Genomic DNA, 21,474 nt, shown 5'->3' with positions numbered 1-21,474 from the left:
CGGTCATCAATAAGATGGCCCCACTTAGTACACAATAAAATAATTCTCTGAAATGAAATGTTAACTCGACCTACCCAGCCTGTTTAATGTCATCATGTATTACAGAAATCACAACATCATTTTTATTGAGCCATAAGTAACAACCTTCCATAGATGTAGGTCCTAGTATGACTTATTAAAATGTGGAGATAAGTTTGAGCTACTGGTACTTTGGGACGATGTTGATCGTAATGATAAAAAACAACAAAAACACGGATATTAGCTTCTAGCACTACATTTATTGCAACATATGAAAGATGTTCAAAAAACATGAAATTCATATGATCATGAAATTATTTTCTTAAAGGAAGTTTATATATCAAGTGGTCAAAATGTTTAAAACATTGATAACATGAAAATAGGAGTAAGATCCATGTCTTAATTTAACCTGTGGCATATAACAAAAGATAGTTGCTTAATCCAATTTGTAATATTTTTGCAACTTTCTTATATTATATTCCACATCTGAATCAATTTTTTTTTTTAATTTGGTGAAATATTTACATTGTTTTGTAAGTAATTAACTAAAATGTAGATCTGTTTTTGGTGCATAAAATATTGCATAATCTATCTTTATAATATATTTGCAATGAAATGTAAATATACAGTGTATATATTTTCTTAAAAATTGAACTTGAACAATGATTAAACTTTCTTTTATTGAGATTCCTCCCTCGTTACCTTTTCTTATATAGTTCGTAATTCATTATTGTTTTCAGCTTGTGACTAAAAATTAATTGGTTTCAAGATTTCATAATAACTTGATAAAACACAAAATGTACATTTTAAGTTAATTGCGGGCAAAAAAAGCATTTCATTTGTTAGTGCATTTCATAAGGCAAGATAATTATGTAACCCGTAATTTTATCACATAAATGGGGTTTTCTTATGCGGGTACAAATAAAAAGTAATATTCAGGCTATTGAAATTCATTTACCAGATTACTTTATTTTTTCAGAAGTAATTACAATGTTGTTTGTAACAGAGAATAACCCGGGGAATATCAGAATATTTATAATTCTGGGGCCGTATTCAATATCCATCTTATTCTTATCCTTAGACATGCCTCAGTGAGTCCATTTAGTCCATTGGTCATTTATTTTTACAGTCCAATCAAAACACTTGAATCCTAATTTCAAAATTAAGAGAAATCTTAGGTGGCTATAGAATATGGCCCCCGGCTTGAACTATTCAGAAACATTTGATTATTTAATATAAATATGTCATAATATTCAGAAAATACCGAATAAAAGTTATTTTTATAAATACCCAAAATCTGCCAGCAGAGAAAGTAAACATATACAATGTACATAAAGCGACACTGTCAGACACCAATTTGGTCTACACTGCCACTAAATATTGCAAGGCTTGCAATATGTAATGTAAAAATTGTAATCAAAATTATAATCACTAACATTATGTAAAGTTGGTGAAAAAATACCATATCAACATGTTTCTGTATACTTTCAGTTTCACACAGTTTCAATTGTGTACAATTTTATCAAAATTCATAAAACAATACGGTTTCACTTATTTCATTGAAAAATGTACATGCTTTGATGAGATACATGTATGAAGATTGTATTATGCATATATCTACTGGATTTCTTCAAGTTCTTTCAAAATGATAACATTTTGTTTTGTCTTTCATTCACCACAAAATCTTATTTGTTTAAGTGCCTTCCACATTGCAGAAGTTGTTTGTTTTTTGGTCCAAAATCTGATCAAATTTTCTTTATTAAAAATTGGTCAACTCGGTATTACCCCAAAACATGTCACAATGGATGAATGTTTAACTCCCTTAAAACATTGTTCCCTAAAACTAAATAAAACATGAACATTTGAAACATTTTTATTTTTGGCCTTCCCCACCCACTTTTGCACTGTGGATGGCCCTTGATGAAATAAATATTCAGCAAACAAATTCTACAATGAAAGTTGTGTAATGATTAAATATAACTTGAGAATTCTCTAAAAAGTTGCTTTCACAATACTAAATACAAACTATATTGCATATATACAGCACCGACACTTCTACTGATGGGACCATAACAATGACAAAAAAACGAAAATGAAACAAAATTATTGTGAAACAATTTATTTCTGTATGGAGAAGTTTTCTTTGTTTGCCTAGTCATAATGATTATTATTTAGTGTTCAGGCTCATGCCTCGGCCAATAGGATTGCCAGCCAGATTCACAATTAATCATTTAGAAGAGGTTTAAGATCAATTAAGCAGATTACAAAACCACCAAATTTTCCTTTCATTTAATCATTAATTGGTTTTATAAACTGAGGTACTTTGAAGCTTACATGTTCGCACTGGTTGATATAAAAGCATTCACATGGCATTTAGCACTAAACACTAAGAAAGTTAGCCGTACCTGGCCCCCAAACTTAATCATTTAGATGACCATAATAAACACTATCTATCACCAGTGGTTGAAATTAACACAAGCCCGCAAGCTCTGCACTTGTAAATTGTTTTCCGAGCTTTCTCAAATTATGAATTTTATATAGCAGGGTTTGTTTAAAAATTTGTTCTAGCATTAGTATAAGAATTTGGGCTTGTTCATCGGGAATTCTAAATGGCTCTATTACCTATTGATTATTTGCTTTGGCTGGTCCAAACTGTAATAATTTTGATGCATATATTGAAAAAATATAAACATAATTATGTAAAAGAGTCATCATTATTTATAAACATTGTAGGTTTGACAGCAGGGAGCCCTAGACAGCCTGTGAAAGTCAACTGTTCTGTAGCCCAAATAATAAAGTTCAAGCTTTTAATGGATGGGGATTGAAGTCAAATCTCTATCACAACACTGAACACAGTATATACAAAAAGCCATGTGTGTTTCCTGTAAACTCATTGCTGGTTTTTATCAAGAATAGAACTTCCATAGCCGACAAAGTAAGATAGGTTCATTCCGACCCTAGCGTAGGGTGTTTTGGGCAAACGAGGTTTACCGAGTTTCCGCAAAACACCTTGTGCAAGGGTGGGGATGAACCTATCTAACGCGAGCGGCTATGGTAGATGCTTTTTCTCCCACCTCAGTTAAACAAAATTAAGTAAAAATGTTTTTTTTTGCTGGAACTCTTTTGTGCTTAGTGAAAATAATTGCGTATATATATGGGATAATTCGTGGTTGTCATGGATATGCGCCCAGTGATACAGATTATGGTCAAATCGCTCTTTAAATAGTTCTAAGGAGAGTGAAGCATTATTTCTTGATAGGTGCGTGAGAACTGTTTTATGGTGACATTTGAAGCGAGAAATAAATAATAAGCGTTCTAAATATTGCCACAAGACAAGGTTTCCATGAAGCTACAGACGACAGTCTTCAACAAGGGAGGTAACCATTAAAAAGGAGTTCCATACAGGCATTTTATCTTCGCCCGTGGGCAGGATAAGAATTTCTAGCATGGTTTAATAATTGGATCTACTTATCTGAGGTGGGAGAAACCAGTATCTATCCCGAATGCTCTCTCGGTTCATAACTTCTGAGAGGGTTATTGCAGTCAAAAAATAACCTTGGTCTCCATAGCAACCAAAAACAACGGTAGCAAAATAATCAGTCAAGTTGCCTATCTGCCATGACAGTAAATCACGCTAGTGACAATCTTTTTTTAGAAGAAAGTTTGGAAGAAATTAAAACCCATTGAAAAATCATAATTTTTGGCATACTAGATAAAATTATTTTTGGGCATATCATATGAAATAATATTTCATTTGCAATTATGTCTGAAGGCGTGAAATACTGCTCATGTTTGCTTAGATATATTTCATGAGTCTAACCTTCAACCAGCTTACAAGAAACATGGGGCTAATACCAACATGTTTATATATAAAAGTGTACATGGCCATGAATAAGCAATATACAGTCATGTACTTTTATTTACAAACAATATGGTTGAAAAACTAATCTCAAAACTATCTTATATTATAACCTACATTTCCAACCAATGGCATCAGCCTTCAAAAAGTACCATACTTAATCCTTATGATTTGTACTTTAACATCTGTCTGTTTCCCGCCTGGTGAAAACAGATTAAAATCTAGGACATTTATAACATTTAAGGCAAGGTATTTACATTCGCCTAGTCCTTTGTATAAATGAATCTTGACGTTAATATTGTATAACATGCAAGGAGCTATAACTTAATTGTTTGTTTCAAAATTGCGCTTCGATTGGATTAGCGCGACATCATTTAACCAATGATATTCGACGTTACAAAAATCAGCTATTCTTTTATTCAAACGTATGTTTTCGGTTACAGTTCTTTCAAAACAAAATTAATACTCAATTTCAGAAGACATTGCTAATTTTCAAATGAAACTGGTAATGAATGATGATTTAAAAACTTAATAGAAGTATTGATCACATTTTTCTTGCGATTAAGCTGTATGAATGCAGTAGGGCAAGCAAGCAAAATTTAATGATCAAGTAGCGCTTTTGTGCATCATGGAATATGCTTGCGTGCCCTACTATGTTCGTTCAAAATAAATGGTAGAAAAAAATGGGATCAATCATTAAATATTGACAACTTAAAATGCCTCACTCACTTTAAGATTTACCTTATATGTTCTAACTATTACTTGTATGTTTTGCGTTTCGGTACACTAGTACTATCAACTTATTAATGATGACTTTAGTTATGATGACATTGGGATAATGAAATACTTATCAGATACTTCTAGTTATAATGAAAGGTATCTTAATTTTAATAGAAACTTGTCCATGTTAGCTAGGCAAATTTTACTATTTAATAATTCACACACGAGTTATAACCACAGGTCATTTCAATATACAGCAAACTGCTGGTGAAGTGCAAACAAAATACTATACAGTAAAAATGGCACAAATGTCAAAATTTTACAAAAAAAGAACATCAACTTAATATTAAATAAACCATAATTTAGAGTTCATTTGGTTTCACACTTAAAGCACAACATTTTATAAAATTTAAGACAATGCAAAACAAACAATAAATACATGGTTAGGGTTAATACAAAACTGTAAAAAGATCACAGCACGAATATTCACCTTCTTGTCTTTTGTTATTATTTAAAGATTAACAGTGATCAACTATCGTCTCATAAGGTAGAAATATCCTGTCTTCTGCACCTTTCTTTCAACACAGTATCCTTCATAAGAACCATTGTTTTCGATATTTATTCACCCTTTTTGGTAAATAAATTTTATCTTATTAATTGGTACTGCTTATTTGGGAGTAATAATGCATCTTTAAAAAGTGCAAAAAACAGATGAATTTCTACAATTTTACATTAACCTTGCTATATGTAAGCCACAACCACTGAATCACAGTTTTGAAAAAAAAAACAGCCATAAAAATCTAACTTTAAATCAGTATAAATGTATAGAAATGTATAAATGATATGACAGATGTACATAAATTTGTAATATGTGAACATAAACAAAATGTTTGATTTTAAACTGGAAGACAGCACAAAAATACTTGCCAAACAACACAAACTTTTTGGCATAGAATTCAGCAGTAGATATTACGGAACAATAAAGTCTGTAATGGCATGCAGATTTGAAGATCTTGATTTAAATGCCCCCAAAAATAACAGAAACCTTTTTAAAACAAGATCTGTCACAGAGACATCGCGCTTAACTATGTCATTGCTTTTAATCACAATTTCTAAGTAGAATAATAATTACATTACATACAAAATAATTATCTGACTTAATAGTTAAGTAAGTTTGGTAGTAAGGATCCCTTGTATTCAAGTCCAATTCAAAAGTAATTGCTGATACATTTCCATGCAACACCTTAACCAGAATTTATTAGTCAATTAATAAAGGGACATAATTAGCATTATATGCAAAATACAGTTATCTAATTTGATTAATTAAGTCGTTTTAATGGATGGGAACTCGTGTCTTAAGTTAAGAGGCAATACACAACGTATTTGGTAAGATATAGATTTAAGTAATCTTACATTGAAACCTTAACCAAGGTGTGACGCCAAAGCTGATGCTAAGGTGAGTGGAAAAGCTCTCATATTCTTTGAATAGTCAAGCTTAAAATGATCATACAAGTGTAAAAAAGCCTTCCATGGTAATATATGTAATTAACAAAAAAGTCCAATGTAAATAACAAGCAAATTTTTGACAAAACATTACTTATGATAAAATATCAGTTCATCAGACCCTGTTTAACCTCACTAACGAGACCCAATACACAACATTTTCATCAACAACAATAATAAATGAAAATTTCACATACATGTAAAACAATAAATCAATTTACTGGCACTCATTTAATAAGTTTATTTTATTATAAAAGTATTGAACCGTGATTACTACCATCTGGGATGATAAAGGACCCAAAGTCCAAATCCCGAAAAATACAGTTCAAAATTCGGGAAGTCCGACTCCATGACCTATGAGTAAATTGTTTCTAATGCAATGTATATCCATTACAAAGTGCTTTCTACTATTGTTAATGCAACTATCGAGCAAAAGATATTCTTTACAACTGTACATTGGAAGGTCTCAATCATGGTATCAGAATGAATGCACTTAAATAACCCTGTACAATATATTTTTTAAAGGGTACAACTAGTTCTGACCATTTGGAAATTTCAAAGGATTGGCCTGGTTATAAATTTATCAATCAATGATTATCATCTGGGATTTTTTTTAAATCATTGGAGGTAAATCTAAGATTTGGTAAAAAAGTTGTTCACGGGTGAAAAAATTACACATTATAATTACAGTCCAATGGGTAGACATCATTGCCTTAATTAATGGGCTGATAATAGTTGATGGTAGACTTGGCATCGAAGGCTTTTAATGCCATCCTCTCATAGCGTGAGAGCCATGGTGGTGTGGAGAATGTCGGGGAAGGCTGTGTTCTAACGTTGTTTATAACTGTTGTCCCAATCCAATTATATATATACATATATATATATATGTATATCAACATTGTATGTTAAAACAAAAACCATATTTTCTACATTTACCGTACAATAAATTATTATTAAACAGAAAATGGCGTACATAGTCCAGAACTATTGGGGATATTCAGTGTGAATTCATCAAAATTAGACTTTTAGAAGCCTGAATTCTTAAACTATAACTTGACTTTAGAAATTGTAAGAAGCCCTATTCCATAAAATTCGAATTAAAAATCATGTGGGCTTGTACTTATTCGACCACCCAACTGTTGGGGTAGACAGAGGATAGCTGAGTCTAGGATTAAGTGGGCGATGTAGAAAAACGAGAGTATGCAGCCTGGGCCTGGATAGTGATCAGCCCCCTACACCCTTGGTAGCTGGAAAGTCCTCGTGAGATGGAGATAGGTGTGTCTAATCAAGGTGGGTGAGGCTGACATAGGCCTGTCTAGTCCATGGCAGCCTTACTTGCGAAGGCCTGGATAGCAGACCCCTCAGAGTTGGAGGGCAGGTAGGTCAGCTGGACCTCCTCCTCACGACTGTTCTCATCGGACACACCTGAACAAGAAACAAAAGCTAGCAGTGATTAGTCAGTCTCGATTTTGTGACAACAAAAAATAAGAATATAACATCACAAAATCAAAGCCATTTTTATTTATCCCACTAGAATACTTGAAACATATCCCAAAAGCTCATCCATATTTTTAGGTGCCCGTCATATTATGTTTTCATCTTAGGTGAGCGGAGGTGGCGGGCAGCACGCTTTAAGTTGTCCACTCTCCGGAGCTGTTGTCCAATCATCACCAAACCTTGGATGTTTATGGGCAGAATATTTTGGATAAGATCACTAATTAGCTGTGAAGCTCCGGTCACTTCAGAGTTGTAACCCATGAATTGCTTCAATCACAGAAACTTAATGTTGTCCATTGGGAGCATTTATCCAATCATCAAGAAACTTGGATAATATGTGAATAGGCAGGTTTGAAAACCAGCCAAGTCGCCCTAATAACTAAGGTGTTATGACCCGTGAAATTCTTAAATTTAACCAACATGAAAAAGAGTGCCAACTATCTCAAACTACGCCTGTCCTCTTTTATGGACACCAAGTTTAATGATAAGTGGTTCTACAATAAGTCAAGTTTAGAGACCGGATACTGTGAATAGTTATTGCCAATTCAAGGGTCATAACTCTGGAGTGACTGAGGCGGCATGGCTGGAAATTGAACCTGACCGAGATTTTCTGCCCAATCACATTCTGACCAAATTTGTTGATGAATGGACAAAGGCTTCTAAAGTTATTGATCCAATTTTAAGTTATTTCTATAATTATAGGATGAAAACGCATGATTGTCTATAGCGATATGGCTGGTTATTAAAATTATATTAAGCTCATACACATTCTGACCAAATTTGGTGATGATTAGATAAAGACTTATTATAAAGTTATTGATCGGACAACATGCTGGAAACCGCTGCCCGCCCGTCCGCCGTGTGTGAATCTACAATACGTCCCTTCCTATAAACAGGAGAATTACAACTATGATGAGCATAACTTGTGACTGTTTGCCTCTCTTGTTCTGAGTTGTTCAAGGGGCATAACTCCACAACATTTTTGGCCTGAAATTATCTTACGGCACATATGCAAGGGGTTTCAACAAAACAGCTATGTGTACTTACTTGTCGGGGCAAACTGCTTGTGTGAGGGAGCGTACAACGACAGCAGGCCGATCACATACACATTCCACATCCCATACACCCCTGTAATCACATCAACATGGATGATAACAAACTGAATATCCAAGACCTGAAAATCTAGATTGAGTATGAGGGATTCAGACCCAAAGCAGGGTTAAAGGGCTTAGAATCCTTAAAAGCCATCTATATTCATTTCAAGGTACTTCATATTATTTCTAATGCAAATGTCACGCAAATAACAAACTTAACAACCATACAGCAATCTTAGAAAGAAAGCCCTCAATCCTAAATTTTATTATCCATGAATGAAACATGCTTAGTAAGTCAATGAAAAGGATATAAATCCTGCTATCTAGCAAAGGACATCTGCACAACCAAGTAGAATGATATCAATACTGCTAACTAAATATGTACATACCGGTATATACAAACAAGTTGGCAAACATTGTTTTTCCGTGACGTGCTGAGTGCTAAGGTATAATGCTGTTCCCTTAGAAGTCTTAAATTAGACATGGCCTTAGAAACTGCCCGTTATAAATATAGAGTAAACATACAATTTAGATCTCACACACATGAAGAAAGGTAAACAATAATTATTGGGTTGAACGGTCGTGGGGTTGGATGACTTTTCAAAACACAAAACATTAACCAATATGGTCATCAATCACAAGATGTAAATGGAACTTTTATCTTTTCAAAGAAGACAGGGGAGTTAACCTATCCAGAGCGTAGTAGTGCGAATCTAAACGCTAGTCTGTTTTAGTCCAAGAAGGGCCCTCGCTAACTGAACAAATATTATAGCCAGACTAACGGACCATGCTATATGGGTGTGTATTGTCTCTGGCAACATATGTACCAAGTTTCATGTGAATATGTTGAACAGTTTATAGCTTATTTGTGGATGACAATGCTGACGGTGACACATATGCTTTAACGATACTTCAACTTAAAAAAAAAAGAACAAAAACACACAAAAAAGAATGAGCTTAAAATGTGTTGTGGTGTAGCTGTTTAGTGGTGTGAATAATCTAACCTGTGAAGAAAGCGCTGGTGTAGTGCAGTGCGGGAGACTGTTCCATCCACTGCCACTGGCCCTCGCTAAGCTGGCTGAGGATGAAGAAGACGACGGTCAAAGCGGAGCACACCAGGGTCACCAACATCAGGAACTTGAATCTGTAAATCAGGCCCTGAGGAGAAAAAGATGATACTTAGTTGTATTTGGTATTATTTGGCATAAAATGCTATCGCTCTGTGAAGGATAAGATTAGCATTACTAAGTTGTATTTGGTAAAACTTACCAAATAATAGCACAAAATGCTATCACTCCATGAAGAATAATATATAAGTAATTATCTATCATGCATGTTTTTATTTTGTCTCCAACTTTAGGGTACTTGGGGGATGTGATTTGAGTTTTATGATTTAATGTAATTTCAAGCAATAAACCAGCTCCTTCCTGATACCTTTAGCAATGTAAAGATGGTCTCAGAACGCTATCGTATACATGTATCAATGTAAACTAGAGCTATCACTGAAGGTGATTAATATCCCCGAATGCCGCCTCTCATTATGATTTATCATTGTATGAAGTCTTATGAAATTCCATCTAGTAGTTTTCAAGTTACTGTACGGATAAAAGTTTGACAAAAAAAAAACCAACACAAAAAAAGACAATAACTCTGTAATTTGCTAAAATAGTGTAATGATTCATGTACACTGAACTCCTTCTCATTGTGCTGTACGATTGTATAAAGTTTTATTACATTCTATCCGGTAGTTTTCAAGTTATGCTGAGGACAATAAAAAAGTAACAACGGGCAATTACTTTGTAATTGGCTGAAATAGAATTGTAGTTCCTGTACACTGCACTTCCTCTCATTTATGATCTATCACTGTATGAAGCTTTATTAAATTCCATCCAATAGTCTTCAAGTTATGCTCCGGACAAGAAAAAAGTAACAAAGGGCAGTAACTCTGTAATTAGCTGAAATAGAATTACAATTCCTGTACACTACACTCCCTCTCATTATGATCTATAACAAAGGCAGGAACGTCGACGCTGCATTGCTGTGATCAACAGTCAGGGTGGACACACACGTTATTAGACTTGGTCAAATTCAACCGTTGGTGTCAGATTCTCTTTTTTTTATGTATTGTGACATTTACATTTTACGCGTCATCACATTTATTGATTTTTGTGTGTTTAAATCTGATCATTTATGAAATGTAATAAATAAAACAACATACCGTATATCTAAGCAATATTTGTTGAAAATTTCAGCCAAATCAGGCCAGTATTTACCGAGATATGAGCATATTTATACCTGTATACTTATAAGTTTTGTTAAGTGTATTGTTACAGAAATAATTACAGAATTAATTGATTAACCTTGAAAGCTGGGTAATGGTGAAAGGGCTATATGTAATATTGCATGTCGCCCAGTATGACAGTACATATTGTCAACACTCCGGTAAATACTGTTACCATCAGTTTCACCTCAGGTAAGAGTATTTCCCTAATGTTTACAATATGCACTGTCACACTGGAAGCCATGCGATATTTATTTATTAAAGCATGAAGAAATGTGCCCTTTAATTAAGAAGGATGAGGCAATAGTTACTTCATTGAAATATATTCACATTAATTTTCTTGATAATGTTACTTCCTCCACAGAAATCATTTTTGCCGATGTCGTCACAAAGGTAAACACAGTGTTGACACTAATGGGTAAGCAGCTTACCAGATAGTAGAGTCTCCGGCCGGATGTCATGGAGGGCAGGGCAGTACGCTTAGCGCTGATGTTGCGGAACACCAGAAAGATCATGTAGCACAGGAAGAAGAAATATCCCGCTGCCGATATGGCGGCAATGATGATGAATGATAACTGTATTTGTAAGTCAAGGAAACATCTCCATTTTACATTACTGAAATGCAGTCAAGTACGTATACAATTTAGCAATTTCGGAAAACTACAATTAAATGTCCTTTTATAACCTTTTTACGCATATAAGGTAACAAAAATTAAGTAAAGCTTTTGGGTCTCACTCTGGGATATTGTTATCATACACTGAAATGAACAATTATCCTCTATGTGTCCATTGAGGAAAAGCTGTCATCATTTTTCACCAGGTAAACAGATGTACTGTGTAGACACCAGGTATATACTCAACACTAAGTTACCATAATTAAAGAACAACATGTTGAAAAACATGCTGTAATTCTGTTTTATTGTAACAGTTATTGCATTCAATTATAATAGTTATTGCATTCAATAGTATTAGAATTGTTAACTACCCGTACATACATATTATCAGAGACTGATTGGCCTTGATATATAAATTTGTGTATTGTATCTTGCAACATGTGTACCAAGTTTCATTTGAATAACTTAAATGGTTTGTTTAGAAAGTTTTTGCATGATGCAGACACTCAGGAATTTAATAAACTTAGTAGCTGAAGGGCTGAAGCTATTTTGGTGTGGGGTTTGGGTGGGGGTGGGGGGGGGGGCAAATGAGTGTCAAGGGGGTAAATCACCCTGCTGCAGAAACTAAACTGAAATCTGCTGATATATGTGACAAATTAACATACCTGACATTGCCACTTACAATGACACTAATTTTTAAGACCCTGCCTACATATCACTTAGAAAACAATGTCGGGTAGTGGCAAAAGTTAAGGATACAGCAAGACGTGCCCCCAAGTCTGTCACCCAGATGCTGAAAAACGGGTTCACCAGCTGAACTCCCCTGAAACAAGGAATCGAGACACCAATGAAATATTGATGACTAGATATTGTACCATAAAAACAAAAGCCAACACTGAGAATTCATTTAAGGTGTTGAACTACATGCATAAAGCAATAAAACAACACTCAATCTTAGACAATTTTTAAAAAGTGTTAAACAACATTTATTAAAGTAAAGAAAATTGGTTCAATATTCTCTAAATGTTGTATGTGTATTTCATAGAATAACTGTTCCATAAAAGTTGATTCTAAAACCGCCTCACATCAAATCAGCAGTACTCCGAAATAATCCTGTTTTAAAGATGCACTCTTATTCCCAATTAATATTTACCACAATTAATACAATTGTTTTGAGTTACCAAAAAGGTGAATAAATGCTGAAAAAAAATGGTTCTTATGAAGGATACCCATGTTAATTTGAAAGAAAGATGCAGAAAACATGGTATTTTTACCTTATGAGACTAAAGAAGATCACAGTAAATCTTTTAGCACTCACCAATCATTTAATATTCTTGCGTTTTCAGCTATTGAATACACGATTACAATCTTATTTCCAGTAATTTATTTTTTCCATAATTGCATTAATTAGTAAGTAGTTATAGATGTATTACTCAAAATTTATGTTTGTTATACATGTGTATGTATTGATTTTGAATAAGAGTGTCACTTTAAAGTAAATGTCTAAATGCTTACATACATATGCATTGACAGTAAATTGGTACCAACCTTTCAGAGAGTTCAAAGAGGAGGAGGCAGAAGCAGCCAATGATCACGGCCAGGAGATGTTTCCAGTACACAACCAGTCGATTACGCTCCGTCGTGTCCTGTAACAATCAATAATTAGTTTAAAGCTATTGATATATTTCTACAATTGGTAAAACTTTACGAGAAGTAAACATTATGAAAAAGAAATGTAAATATTGTAAATTGTTGACTATAAGTTGTATTTCAAGTATGTATGATTGCTTGTGAAGGTATAGATATATGTATTGATAGTTTTCAAAATAACAATAAAATAGGCCTTGATAAACAGTAAAGGTTGACCTGGAAAAGAAAGAAAATACTCCTCATTTTGCTTGAGTTCAAGCACAAGCTACTGTAGTTATGGTTCATGACAAAGTGGTTCAATTTAAAGCTATAGTAGTTATGGTCAATTACAAAAAACAGTTTAGGTCGACTGATCTTTTTACATTTCCTTCAAAGACAAGAGTTCAAAGATAATATGCTTGTGACAAAGAAACTACACATTAATTGAAGTCTTTGACTTAATAGGCTGAAACATTACACATTTATAGATTCTGTTGATACTACGAAATCATTTAACTTACCATGATGTGTTCCCCTGTAAAGATTATCCAGAACGAGAGCAGCATGGCATAGAAGTATCCCTGACGTATGTCCGTCAACAGCAGCATGTACGGCATGTCAAATGCCAAGGAGAAGTACTCCAGAGGACCTGAAATTGAAAACAAGTTAACTAAAGTTTTCTAACAAGAGTTACAATGCAGAGCATAATATACCTGCCACATGAGTCATAATCCGAATGGCTTTCATTAAAAAAGAGTGCCACAAGGGCCATTTTGTACAATTTAATCCCTTCTTTTCATTAAAACGACAACAACCCCGAACGGTCTAGTATAGATCCATTCAGCTATAATAACTTGATTGAGAAAGGTATTTGTTAAATAATATTTTAAACAACAATTCATGTAACAATAACTATTGCTTGAAGTAAATCCTATTATACACATGTGTTTTCGGCAACAAATTGAAAATAATCAAGCGTAAAAACCAAGAATGTAAACAATGCTACTTACAGTTAAGAACAGACATGGCAATGCCAAGGGCCAACAGCGTTCTCTCCAGGAGGTTTGGTTGGCGAGTAAGCTGCTGTATCCGACGCCAGAACCAGATCATCACAGCTATTATCAATGGGAACATCACTGACTTGATGCTGATCCACACCTTCGTAAAACCACCATTTTGGTGGATTGCCTGGTAAAGCAAGACATGCATAAATCAATCAAACTGGCATAAAGAGCAATGAAATATGTTTGCTGTGTTCTGGCCTATATCTATTATTAATCCCTATCAAATCTGTAAGAATTATAAAGACATTCACAAAATTAAGACTAAAGTAATTTTTAACAAGAAACTTGTTTATGCTTTTTTAGTTTTACAACATAATTAATGCAGAAAGCCTGCAAGTTGTTGTTTTTTCGGTGATTTTTATAGCCAATATTCAGATGTTCCCAGTGCCAAGAAGTGGGTGAGAGTGGTCTTATGGTATAGCTGTCCACCCCTCACCCAAGAGGGTGTGGGTTCGGTTCCTGTTCTTTTGGCCTCTTAAAAATCGACACAAGTACTGGCTTTTACCCAGGAAACGGCCTCTTTAAGCTGTCATTACAATCAGGCTGGTTAATCACTGTTGTGAACTTACTACGATTTACTCTATTTATAAATATAGCATTGCACATGTACTTTTAAATGCCAGCTTTTTTGCATGTTTTTTTTTCGATGCTTACTCACCTGGGTCAGGCCTATGTAAAACACAAATTTAAAATTCTCAATAATGTAAATACAAGGACTGACTCTTATTTTGTGTGTTCATGCAGGATGAAAATTCAGGCGCAATTTTGTTAATTTTCCCAAAACCCTGATCTGCTTCATGGATTTGCAAAATCTAGCCGAGGGTTCATACAGCATGAACGACACCAAAACAAGAATTTGTCCTTAAGTAAACACAGTGCCAGTACTAACCACTAGATGGAGATCCTCGAGTTTGCCAATGGCCTGGTTCATGCCTTCTCGCCTGTCCAGCACCACCGGGTCTGTCGGGATCCTTATGTTCACAAGGTAGTAGTCATGGTGTAGACTCCCCAGCTCGAAGAATGCCAACGCCTCACAGTTGTACTGGTACTTCTCCACCTTCTGTTCAACAACAAAGCAGTTCAATATTAAGTATGTAGCTTAAATTCAGTTCACAAAAACCTGTAGCAAAATAATGAAAATATTACATTAAGATCATTTCAATTTATAACTAAGATCGTTAATAAAACAAGCCCCATAATCCCATAATATAGTCAAAGGGTTCTAACAGCTGATAATCATCAATCCTGAAAAAAAGCCAGGGGTTTGTTTGAGTATGGCTTAGACCCCTTTTGAAATTGTTTCAAAGTCATTAAATTAATGACTTTGAAACAATTTCAAAAGGGGTCTAAGCCATGATTAATAATCATTGCCAAGGTACTTTCTATGATTTTAATGTCCATGTAAAATACAATCTTTACAACTATTCAATAGTCTGCAGATACAATCTGCCAATCCTGTTTCAGCATTAATCCCGAACTATTCGAGTTCCAAGAAGGAACAGGCTGCCAACCAAAAACAAAAGGGTTAAAGTGACGCTCTTATTCAAATTCAATACATACACATGTATAACAAACATAAATTTTGAGTGATAAACCTTTAACTACTTACTAAATAATGCATTTATGGAAAATATTAATTACTGATAACAAGATTGTAACCGTGTATTTAATAGCTGAAAACGCAAAAATATTAAATGATTGGTGAATGCTAAAAGATTTACTGTGATCTTCTATTGTGTCATAAGGTATAAATACCATGTTTTTTGCACCTTTCTTTCAAATTAAACTCGGTATTCTTCACAAGAATCATTGTTTTCAACATTTATTCATTCTTTTTGGTAAATTAAACAATGGTTTAAAATGTGGTAAATCATATTTGGGAGTAAGAGTTCATCTTTAACTGAGTTTAAGGTTGGTTCACATTTCCAAAAAACATTTTTTCTAAACCTCTAGAAGGTCAGTTACATTTGTATTTGGGACAATACAACCAAAACTTAGAGGATCCTGCTATATAGTCAGAGATGTAATTACACATAACATAAGCATATATAAAAGCCTAGTTTAATCCTTCTATAAGTGACCCCCCAAAACTACATGTATTGTACACAACTTTTGTGCGTTAATTTTATTCTAATTGCCTAATTGTCTTATCAGATCTCATATCTGAGTATCCTGCTGTGCAGTTTTGGATGTTTTATTATAGAAATGGACCCTAAATGACCCTGAGCCAATAAACATATAAACAGAAAATTGGCCCCTACTGTGACATCAGAGCAATCAGCAGGAGATGCACAGCAGGGGATTGCCATGCCAAACATTCATTAAACTAGGCCTTTTATTGCGAGTTATTGTATAAGAATAAAACTACAATTAAGGAATTGTCAAAAAACAATTGTACTATCGATAATCGGTTACTGGAACCTATTCCTAACACTAACCTTAGGAAGGAAGCAGTTGAGTTTCCTCTCCTCCAGTGACCTCGCCAGTTCCTTCCAATCATTTTTCCCATCTGTTTTCTCACGATACCCGATCCTTGCGTCTAATGTTAATATGGCGTCTTCCGCTAAGAATAAATGTATGAAACATTGATCACATTGTGATAATGGGGTAAACTCATTGGAACGAATTAATCCAAAACATTTCTTGCATGCTTGTATATGATAACACATGCACAGTCGAAACCTGTTGGCTCGAAATCGCTTGGCATGAAATCCTCGTTGGCTCAAACTAAATGCACAGGACCAATTTCTTTAAACTAAAGGTAAACGTTCCTGCTTGGTTGGAATTTTACCAGGCTCGAGGTATTCAAGGTCCCTGGGAGTTTGAGCGAACAGGGTTCGACTGTATTTTAAGCCTATATGACTGTATGAGATATGGATATTCATGTATCACACTGGAGTTCTAGCTGAAGCTGTGAAAATTGTTATAACAAGTTGGTCCATATGATTTAATTGCTAATTAACTGCATCCCAACTCACAGGATGGGGAACATGCACATATGATTTGTTTAAAGAGACTTGTTCATGGTTCACATTGAAAAAAAAAATGTGTGAAATACTTCTTGCAATGATTTTAAGAGCTCTAATGCTTAATGGTTATTAAACAAGATGCCTAATGTCACAAAATACAGACATCCTATTTATAGGATGCTAAGTGTGGTGATAACTGGTTGTAAGTTCACCAAATTTAGCGAGCGGGCCCTGTTCATACAGTTTTTGCCAATTCAAGGGTCATAACTCTGGATTGACTGAGGCAACATGACTAGTTATTGAACTTGACCAAGTTATTTTGCCATACACATTCGGAATACATTTGGTGATGATTGGACAAAGGCTTCTGAAAGTTATTAATTGTACTAGACGGATTTTACGTAATTTATATAATTAAAGAGCGCTTACTCTGAAGTGACTTGAGCGATTTGGCTGGTAATCAAACCTGTCCAAGATATGCAAAAACACATTCTGACCCACAAAAAGTTATTGATCAGACAAAGAACTGGACTAATGATTGAGTTAGTTGACTAATTTTATTAATTAGATGCCAGTAAGGTACTCACCCAGGGGAATGTCTTCATTGTATGAGATGTCCACCTGGAGAACAGCAATCATGTACTGCTGCCAAGGACTGAAGTCCAGCTGCTTGCCTTCCCGCAGGTGGGGCAACCAGAAAGAAAACACCACCTACATATATAAATGGGAAAGTTAGATTATGGGCTTCTGCCAATGAACAAAGACCAGCTGCTTGCCTTCCCGCAGGTGGGGCAGCCAGAAAGAAAACACCACCTACATTTTATATAAATGGGAAAGTTAGATTATGTACTGCAGCCAATGAATAAAGTCCAGCTGCTTGCCTTCCCACAGGTGAAGCAGCCAGAATGAAAACACTACCTACATGTATAATGGCATTATGCTAAAGTTAAATTATGTACTGCTGCAAAGAGCAAAATCCAGCTGCTTGCCTTTCCACAATTAAAATAACTTACACATAAATAAGTGGTTATGTAACAACGATGAATGACATCTTAAACTTTACACATCTGAGAGAAGAGAACAAAGGAGGGTCAGCCCCAGTTAAATCTGGGCTGTCCATGATCTGTTGGCTTCAAATTGGTTCTCATTCTACAGAGGTTTGACAATGATAAATCTAACTCTTTCACATTGTACACATAACATCATCGCTCTGGTATACAAGAATGTGGTAAGGTTGCTATGAAACACACCCAAGGGAGACTCAGAGCCAAAACTTGGACTATCATCCTATCTGACAATAATCTGAGTCATTCAGGAATTGAATTCTGGCTGTCTTACCTGGCCAGATCTGACATGGTGATCACGGATGTAGGGATCTTCAAATGTGTCAACCTGCGTACACTTTTCAACACCCCCTCTGGGAATGAACCACTCAGAGCTGTTCCTCGAACCGGAGTCATCGATGCATGTTGTACCAGTAACATACACAAAGTTGGAAGGATTAGGGGCTGAAATTGAATCATTATCTCTGTTCTTGTCAGTATTTAAGATTATTAATGACAGCTATTATATGATGGCAATGATGACTTTTGCCACAATGAATATGATAATCAAATCTTCTTTTATAATACTAACATCAATTTTTTTTACATACATGTACACAGGAATAAAGATAGTCTATGGAATATATATATATACCAATGATTCATGCAAATAATATTATTAGGAAAAAAATCAATCCTGTTTTCTGTAGCTCAAAATAGCTATCAGGGGCCTGTTTTAATAACCATTTTTGTAAAGTAGAATTTTCTTAGTGTATTTTTTTTTGTATTTATTTGTAACAACTGAAATTTAATTATTTTTTAACTTGAAAACACACCTAAGGCAACAAGAACAGAAAACATGATGCCAACTATGACTTTCCAACAGATTTAAGATCTTTGAAGTTACTAAGAAAGTCCTTTATTGAAACAGGTGCGAGTTTGACAGCCTCTCTCTTGAGACCCCTTTTCGAATTCTCTCTCTAGCTTGATACTTGTGAACATACATGTGATAACGTCCCGGACGTCCGGGATTGTCCCGGAAATCGTATCTCTGTCACGGAGTCACGGAGGGTGCATGTTTGTCCCGGAAAGTCACGAAAAAAAAATAAAATCTCGGAATCGGAATCGATTATCTTAATTTTACCAATGTAAGTCAGCTATTTTGCCTGTCCGGTACACTGGTCGTAAAACACAGGACATGTTGACACTAATCCGTTAATTGGTACGTGTGTCGTCGAGGTCATCGTCAATCACCCGATAATTGATCTATCGGCCTATTGTTGTGCTTAACGAGTGGGGGAGGGTTCTTGTATACGAATTCATTGTTTTCATATGGATTTGTTTGGTCTTATGAATGATAGCTTTTAATTGATGAATTGATATTTTTCACACATTTTACCAACAAACGAGCATAAAGGTAAGTTCAAAGAAAGTGACAAAATGAGTAAAAAAAACAAAATTAAAACACGGAAAACATCCCATATTCCTTTCAAATTACAAAGTCGATACGTCGTTATACTTTTAACAACTTATGCGTCCATAAGGAATTTTAGTGTTTTGACCTTTTTTCCGAACTATCGTGTGTATTTTTACGCCGAAATAAAACTGACGATATGGGGTTTACAGGTGGTTATATAGTGCTTTAATCACGTGACCATGGTAAGTCACGTGATCGCTTTATACAGCCGATTGTTGACACGTCTCTATCAAAATTATATGCATCTCCAAACGGAAAAAAGCTCATCGACTGGAAAATCTTCTTTATCGTCTGAAAAATATTGTGTGTCATAAATTGCAAACGTTTTAAATGTGATAAAAAAATAAGTATTTTGTAACGCATGTTCTCAAAAGCGCGGGAAAACAGGTGCCCGTATAGTTGTTTATTTCCTGTTTTGATGAAACCGAAAGTAGACTGCATATCCTCCTGGTTAGCACTTCATTTAAAGCCTGGGAAAATATCTGGTGGTTTTATTTTTTCAAGAAAATGCAGAAAAAAAAACAACCATGTCAAGTAAAAAATACGTCTTGGCAGTCAAAATAGGTACATTTTCCCGACGTTAAAAACGACTAAAATAGCCCCAGATATGCTATAGAATGCACCACAGACGTTCCCCATTTAAAAAAAATTACGGGGGAGCATGCCCCCGGACCCCCCTAGTGTGCGTTGACATTACGATGGGTGTCCCGGAATCGACCCAAGAAATTATCACATGTATGCTTGTGAATATCAACATGAATTCTCTCTCTAGCTTGATACTTGTGAATATCAACACGAATTCTCTCTCTAGCTTGATACTTGTGAATATCAACACAAATTCTCTCTCTAGCTTGATACTTGTGAATATCAACATGAATTCTCTCTCTAGCTTGATACTTGTGAATATCAACACAAATTCTCTCTCTAGCTTGATACTTGTGAATATCAACATGAATTCTCTCTCTAGCTTGATACTTGTGAATATCAACATGAATTCTCTCTCTAGCTTGAAACTTGTGAATATCAACATAAGCGTTTCTTCTCAGATTATCTGGGCCCTTCCTTTTATCTGAGATAGACAAAGAGCTAGACTACAAGGGGAACATAGAATAAATGTCAAAATGTTAAGAAAGTTCCCCTCAAACACACAATTGAGGCTACTATTAATCTGTTAATGAAAGCCAGGACTCCTATAAACAAAAACAGTTCAGAGGTACAGATAAACTTTTCTGGATTATGTTTCTTTTCGATCCTTATTTTACGATTTTTGTTAATTCACACCAACTTCAAACACAAGAAAAATGTTATAAATTCTAGGATTGTTTTTCTTACCTACTAAACCACCGATCAGAAAGAAGGCAATAAGCAGTAATAACAATGAGATTCCTAAAATGATAAGTTTTTTCCAACTCAATGTTTCAAGGACAACGCCTGCCATTGTGTAAAATTACAAAAATGTTCTGAACACTCATAAAAATTAATTGCCGGAAATGTCAGTCATAATAAGAGTGGTTCCCGATACACCTCAAAGGGAACCAAGCACAAGTTTTATTAATTCACGGTCTCCGGTATCGGACCATAACCATTATCTGGGATATGTGCCAGTATGTAGAAAACCTCTCGGAACCCATGCTAATTTATTCCGATTACTTTAAGTATTTTAATACGTGAATAGTCAGCGTACCGAGGATGGCGGGAAAGGGCCT

At 34.8% G+C, this 21,474-nt stretch overlaps 1 protein-coding gene across 1 annotated transcript; it reads right to left on the bottom strand.

Annotated features, from left to right (window-relative positions):
- Positions 1–258: 258 nt before the first annotated feature.
- On the bottom strand, positions 259–21,264 carry LOC128233083 (protein wntless homolog B-like). The gene is made up of 13 exons (XM_052946961.1): positions 21,101–21,264; positions 18,587–18,756; positions 17,836–17,959; positions 16,718–16,842; positions 15,169–15,339; positions 14,226–14,403; positions 13,737–13,864; positions 13,135–13,232; positions 12,346–12,409; positions 11,404–11,547; positions 9,696–9,849; positions 8,645–8,725; positions 259–7,525 (listed from the first exon to the last, which is right to left on the bottom strand). Exons 1-13 carry the CDS (start codon positions 21,204–21,206, stop codon positions 7,416–7,418), a joined length of 1,653 nt encoding a protein of 550 aa, XP_052802921.1. The 5' UTR covers positions 21,207–21,264; the 3' UTR covers positions 259–7,415.
- Positions 21,265–21,474: the final 210 nt, after the last annotated feature.

The sequence above is a fragment of the Mya arenaria genome, chromosome 4 (assembly GCF_026914265.1).
Source record: "Mya arenaria isolate MELC-2E11 chromosome 4, ASM2691426v1".
Taxonomy (NCBI): Eukaryota; Metazoa; Mollusca; class Bivalvia; order Myida; family Myidae; genus Mya; species Mya arenaria.
Note: the sequence above shows the minus strand (reverse complement) of the source record. Positions and strands in the feature narration are given on the sequence as shown.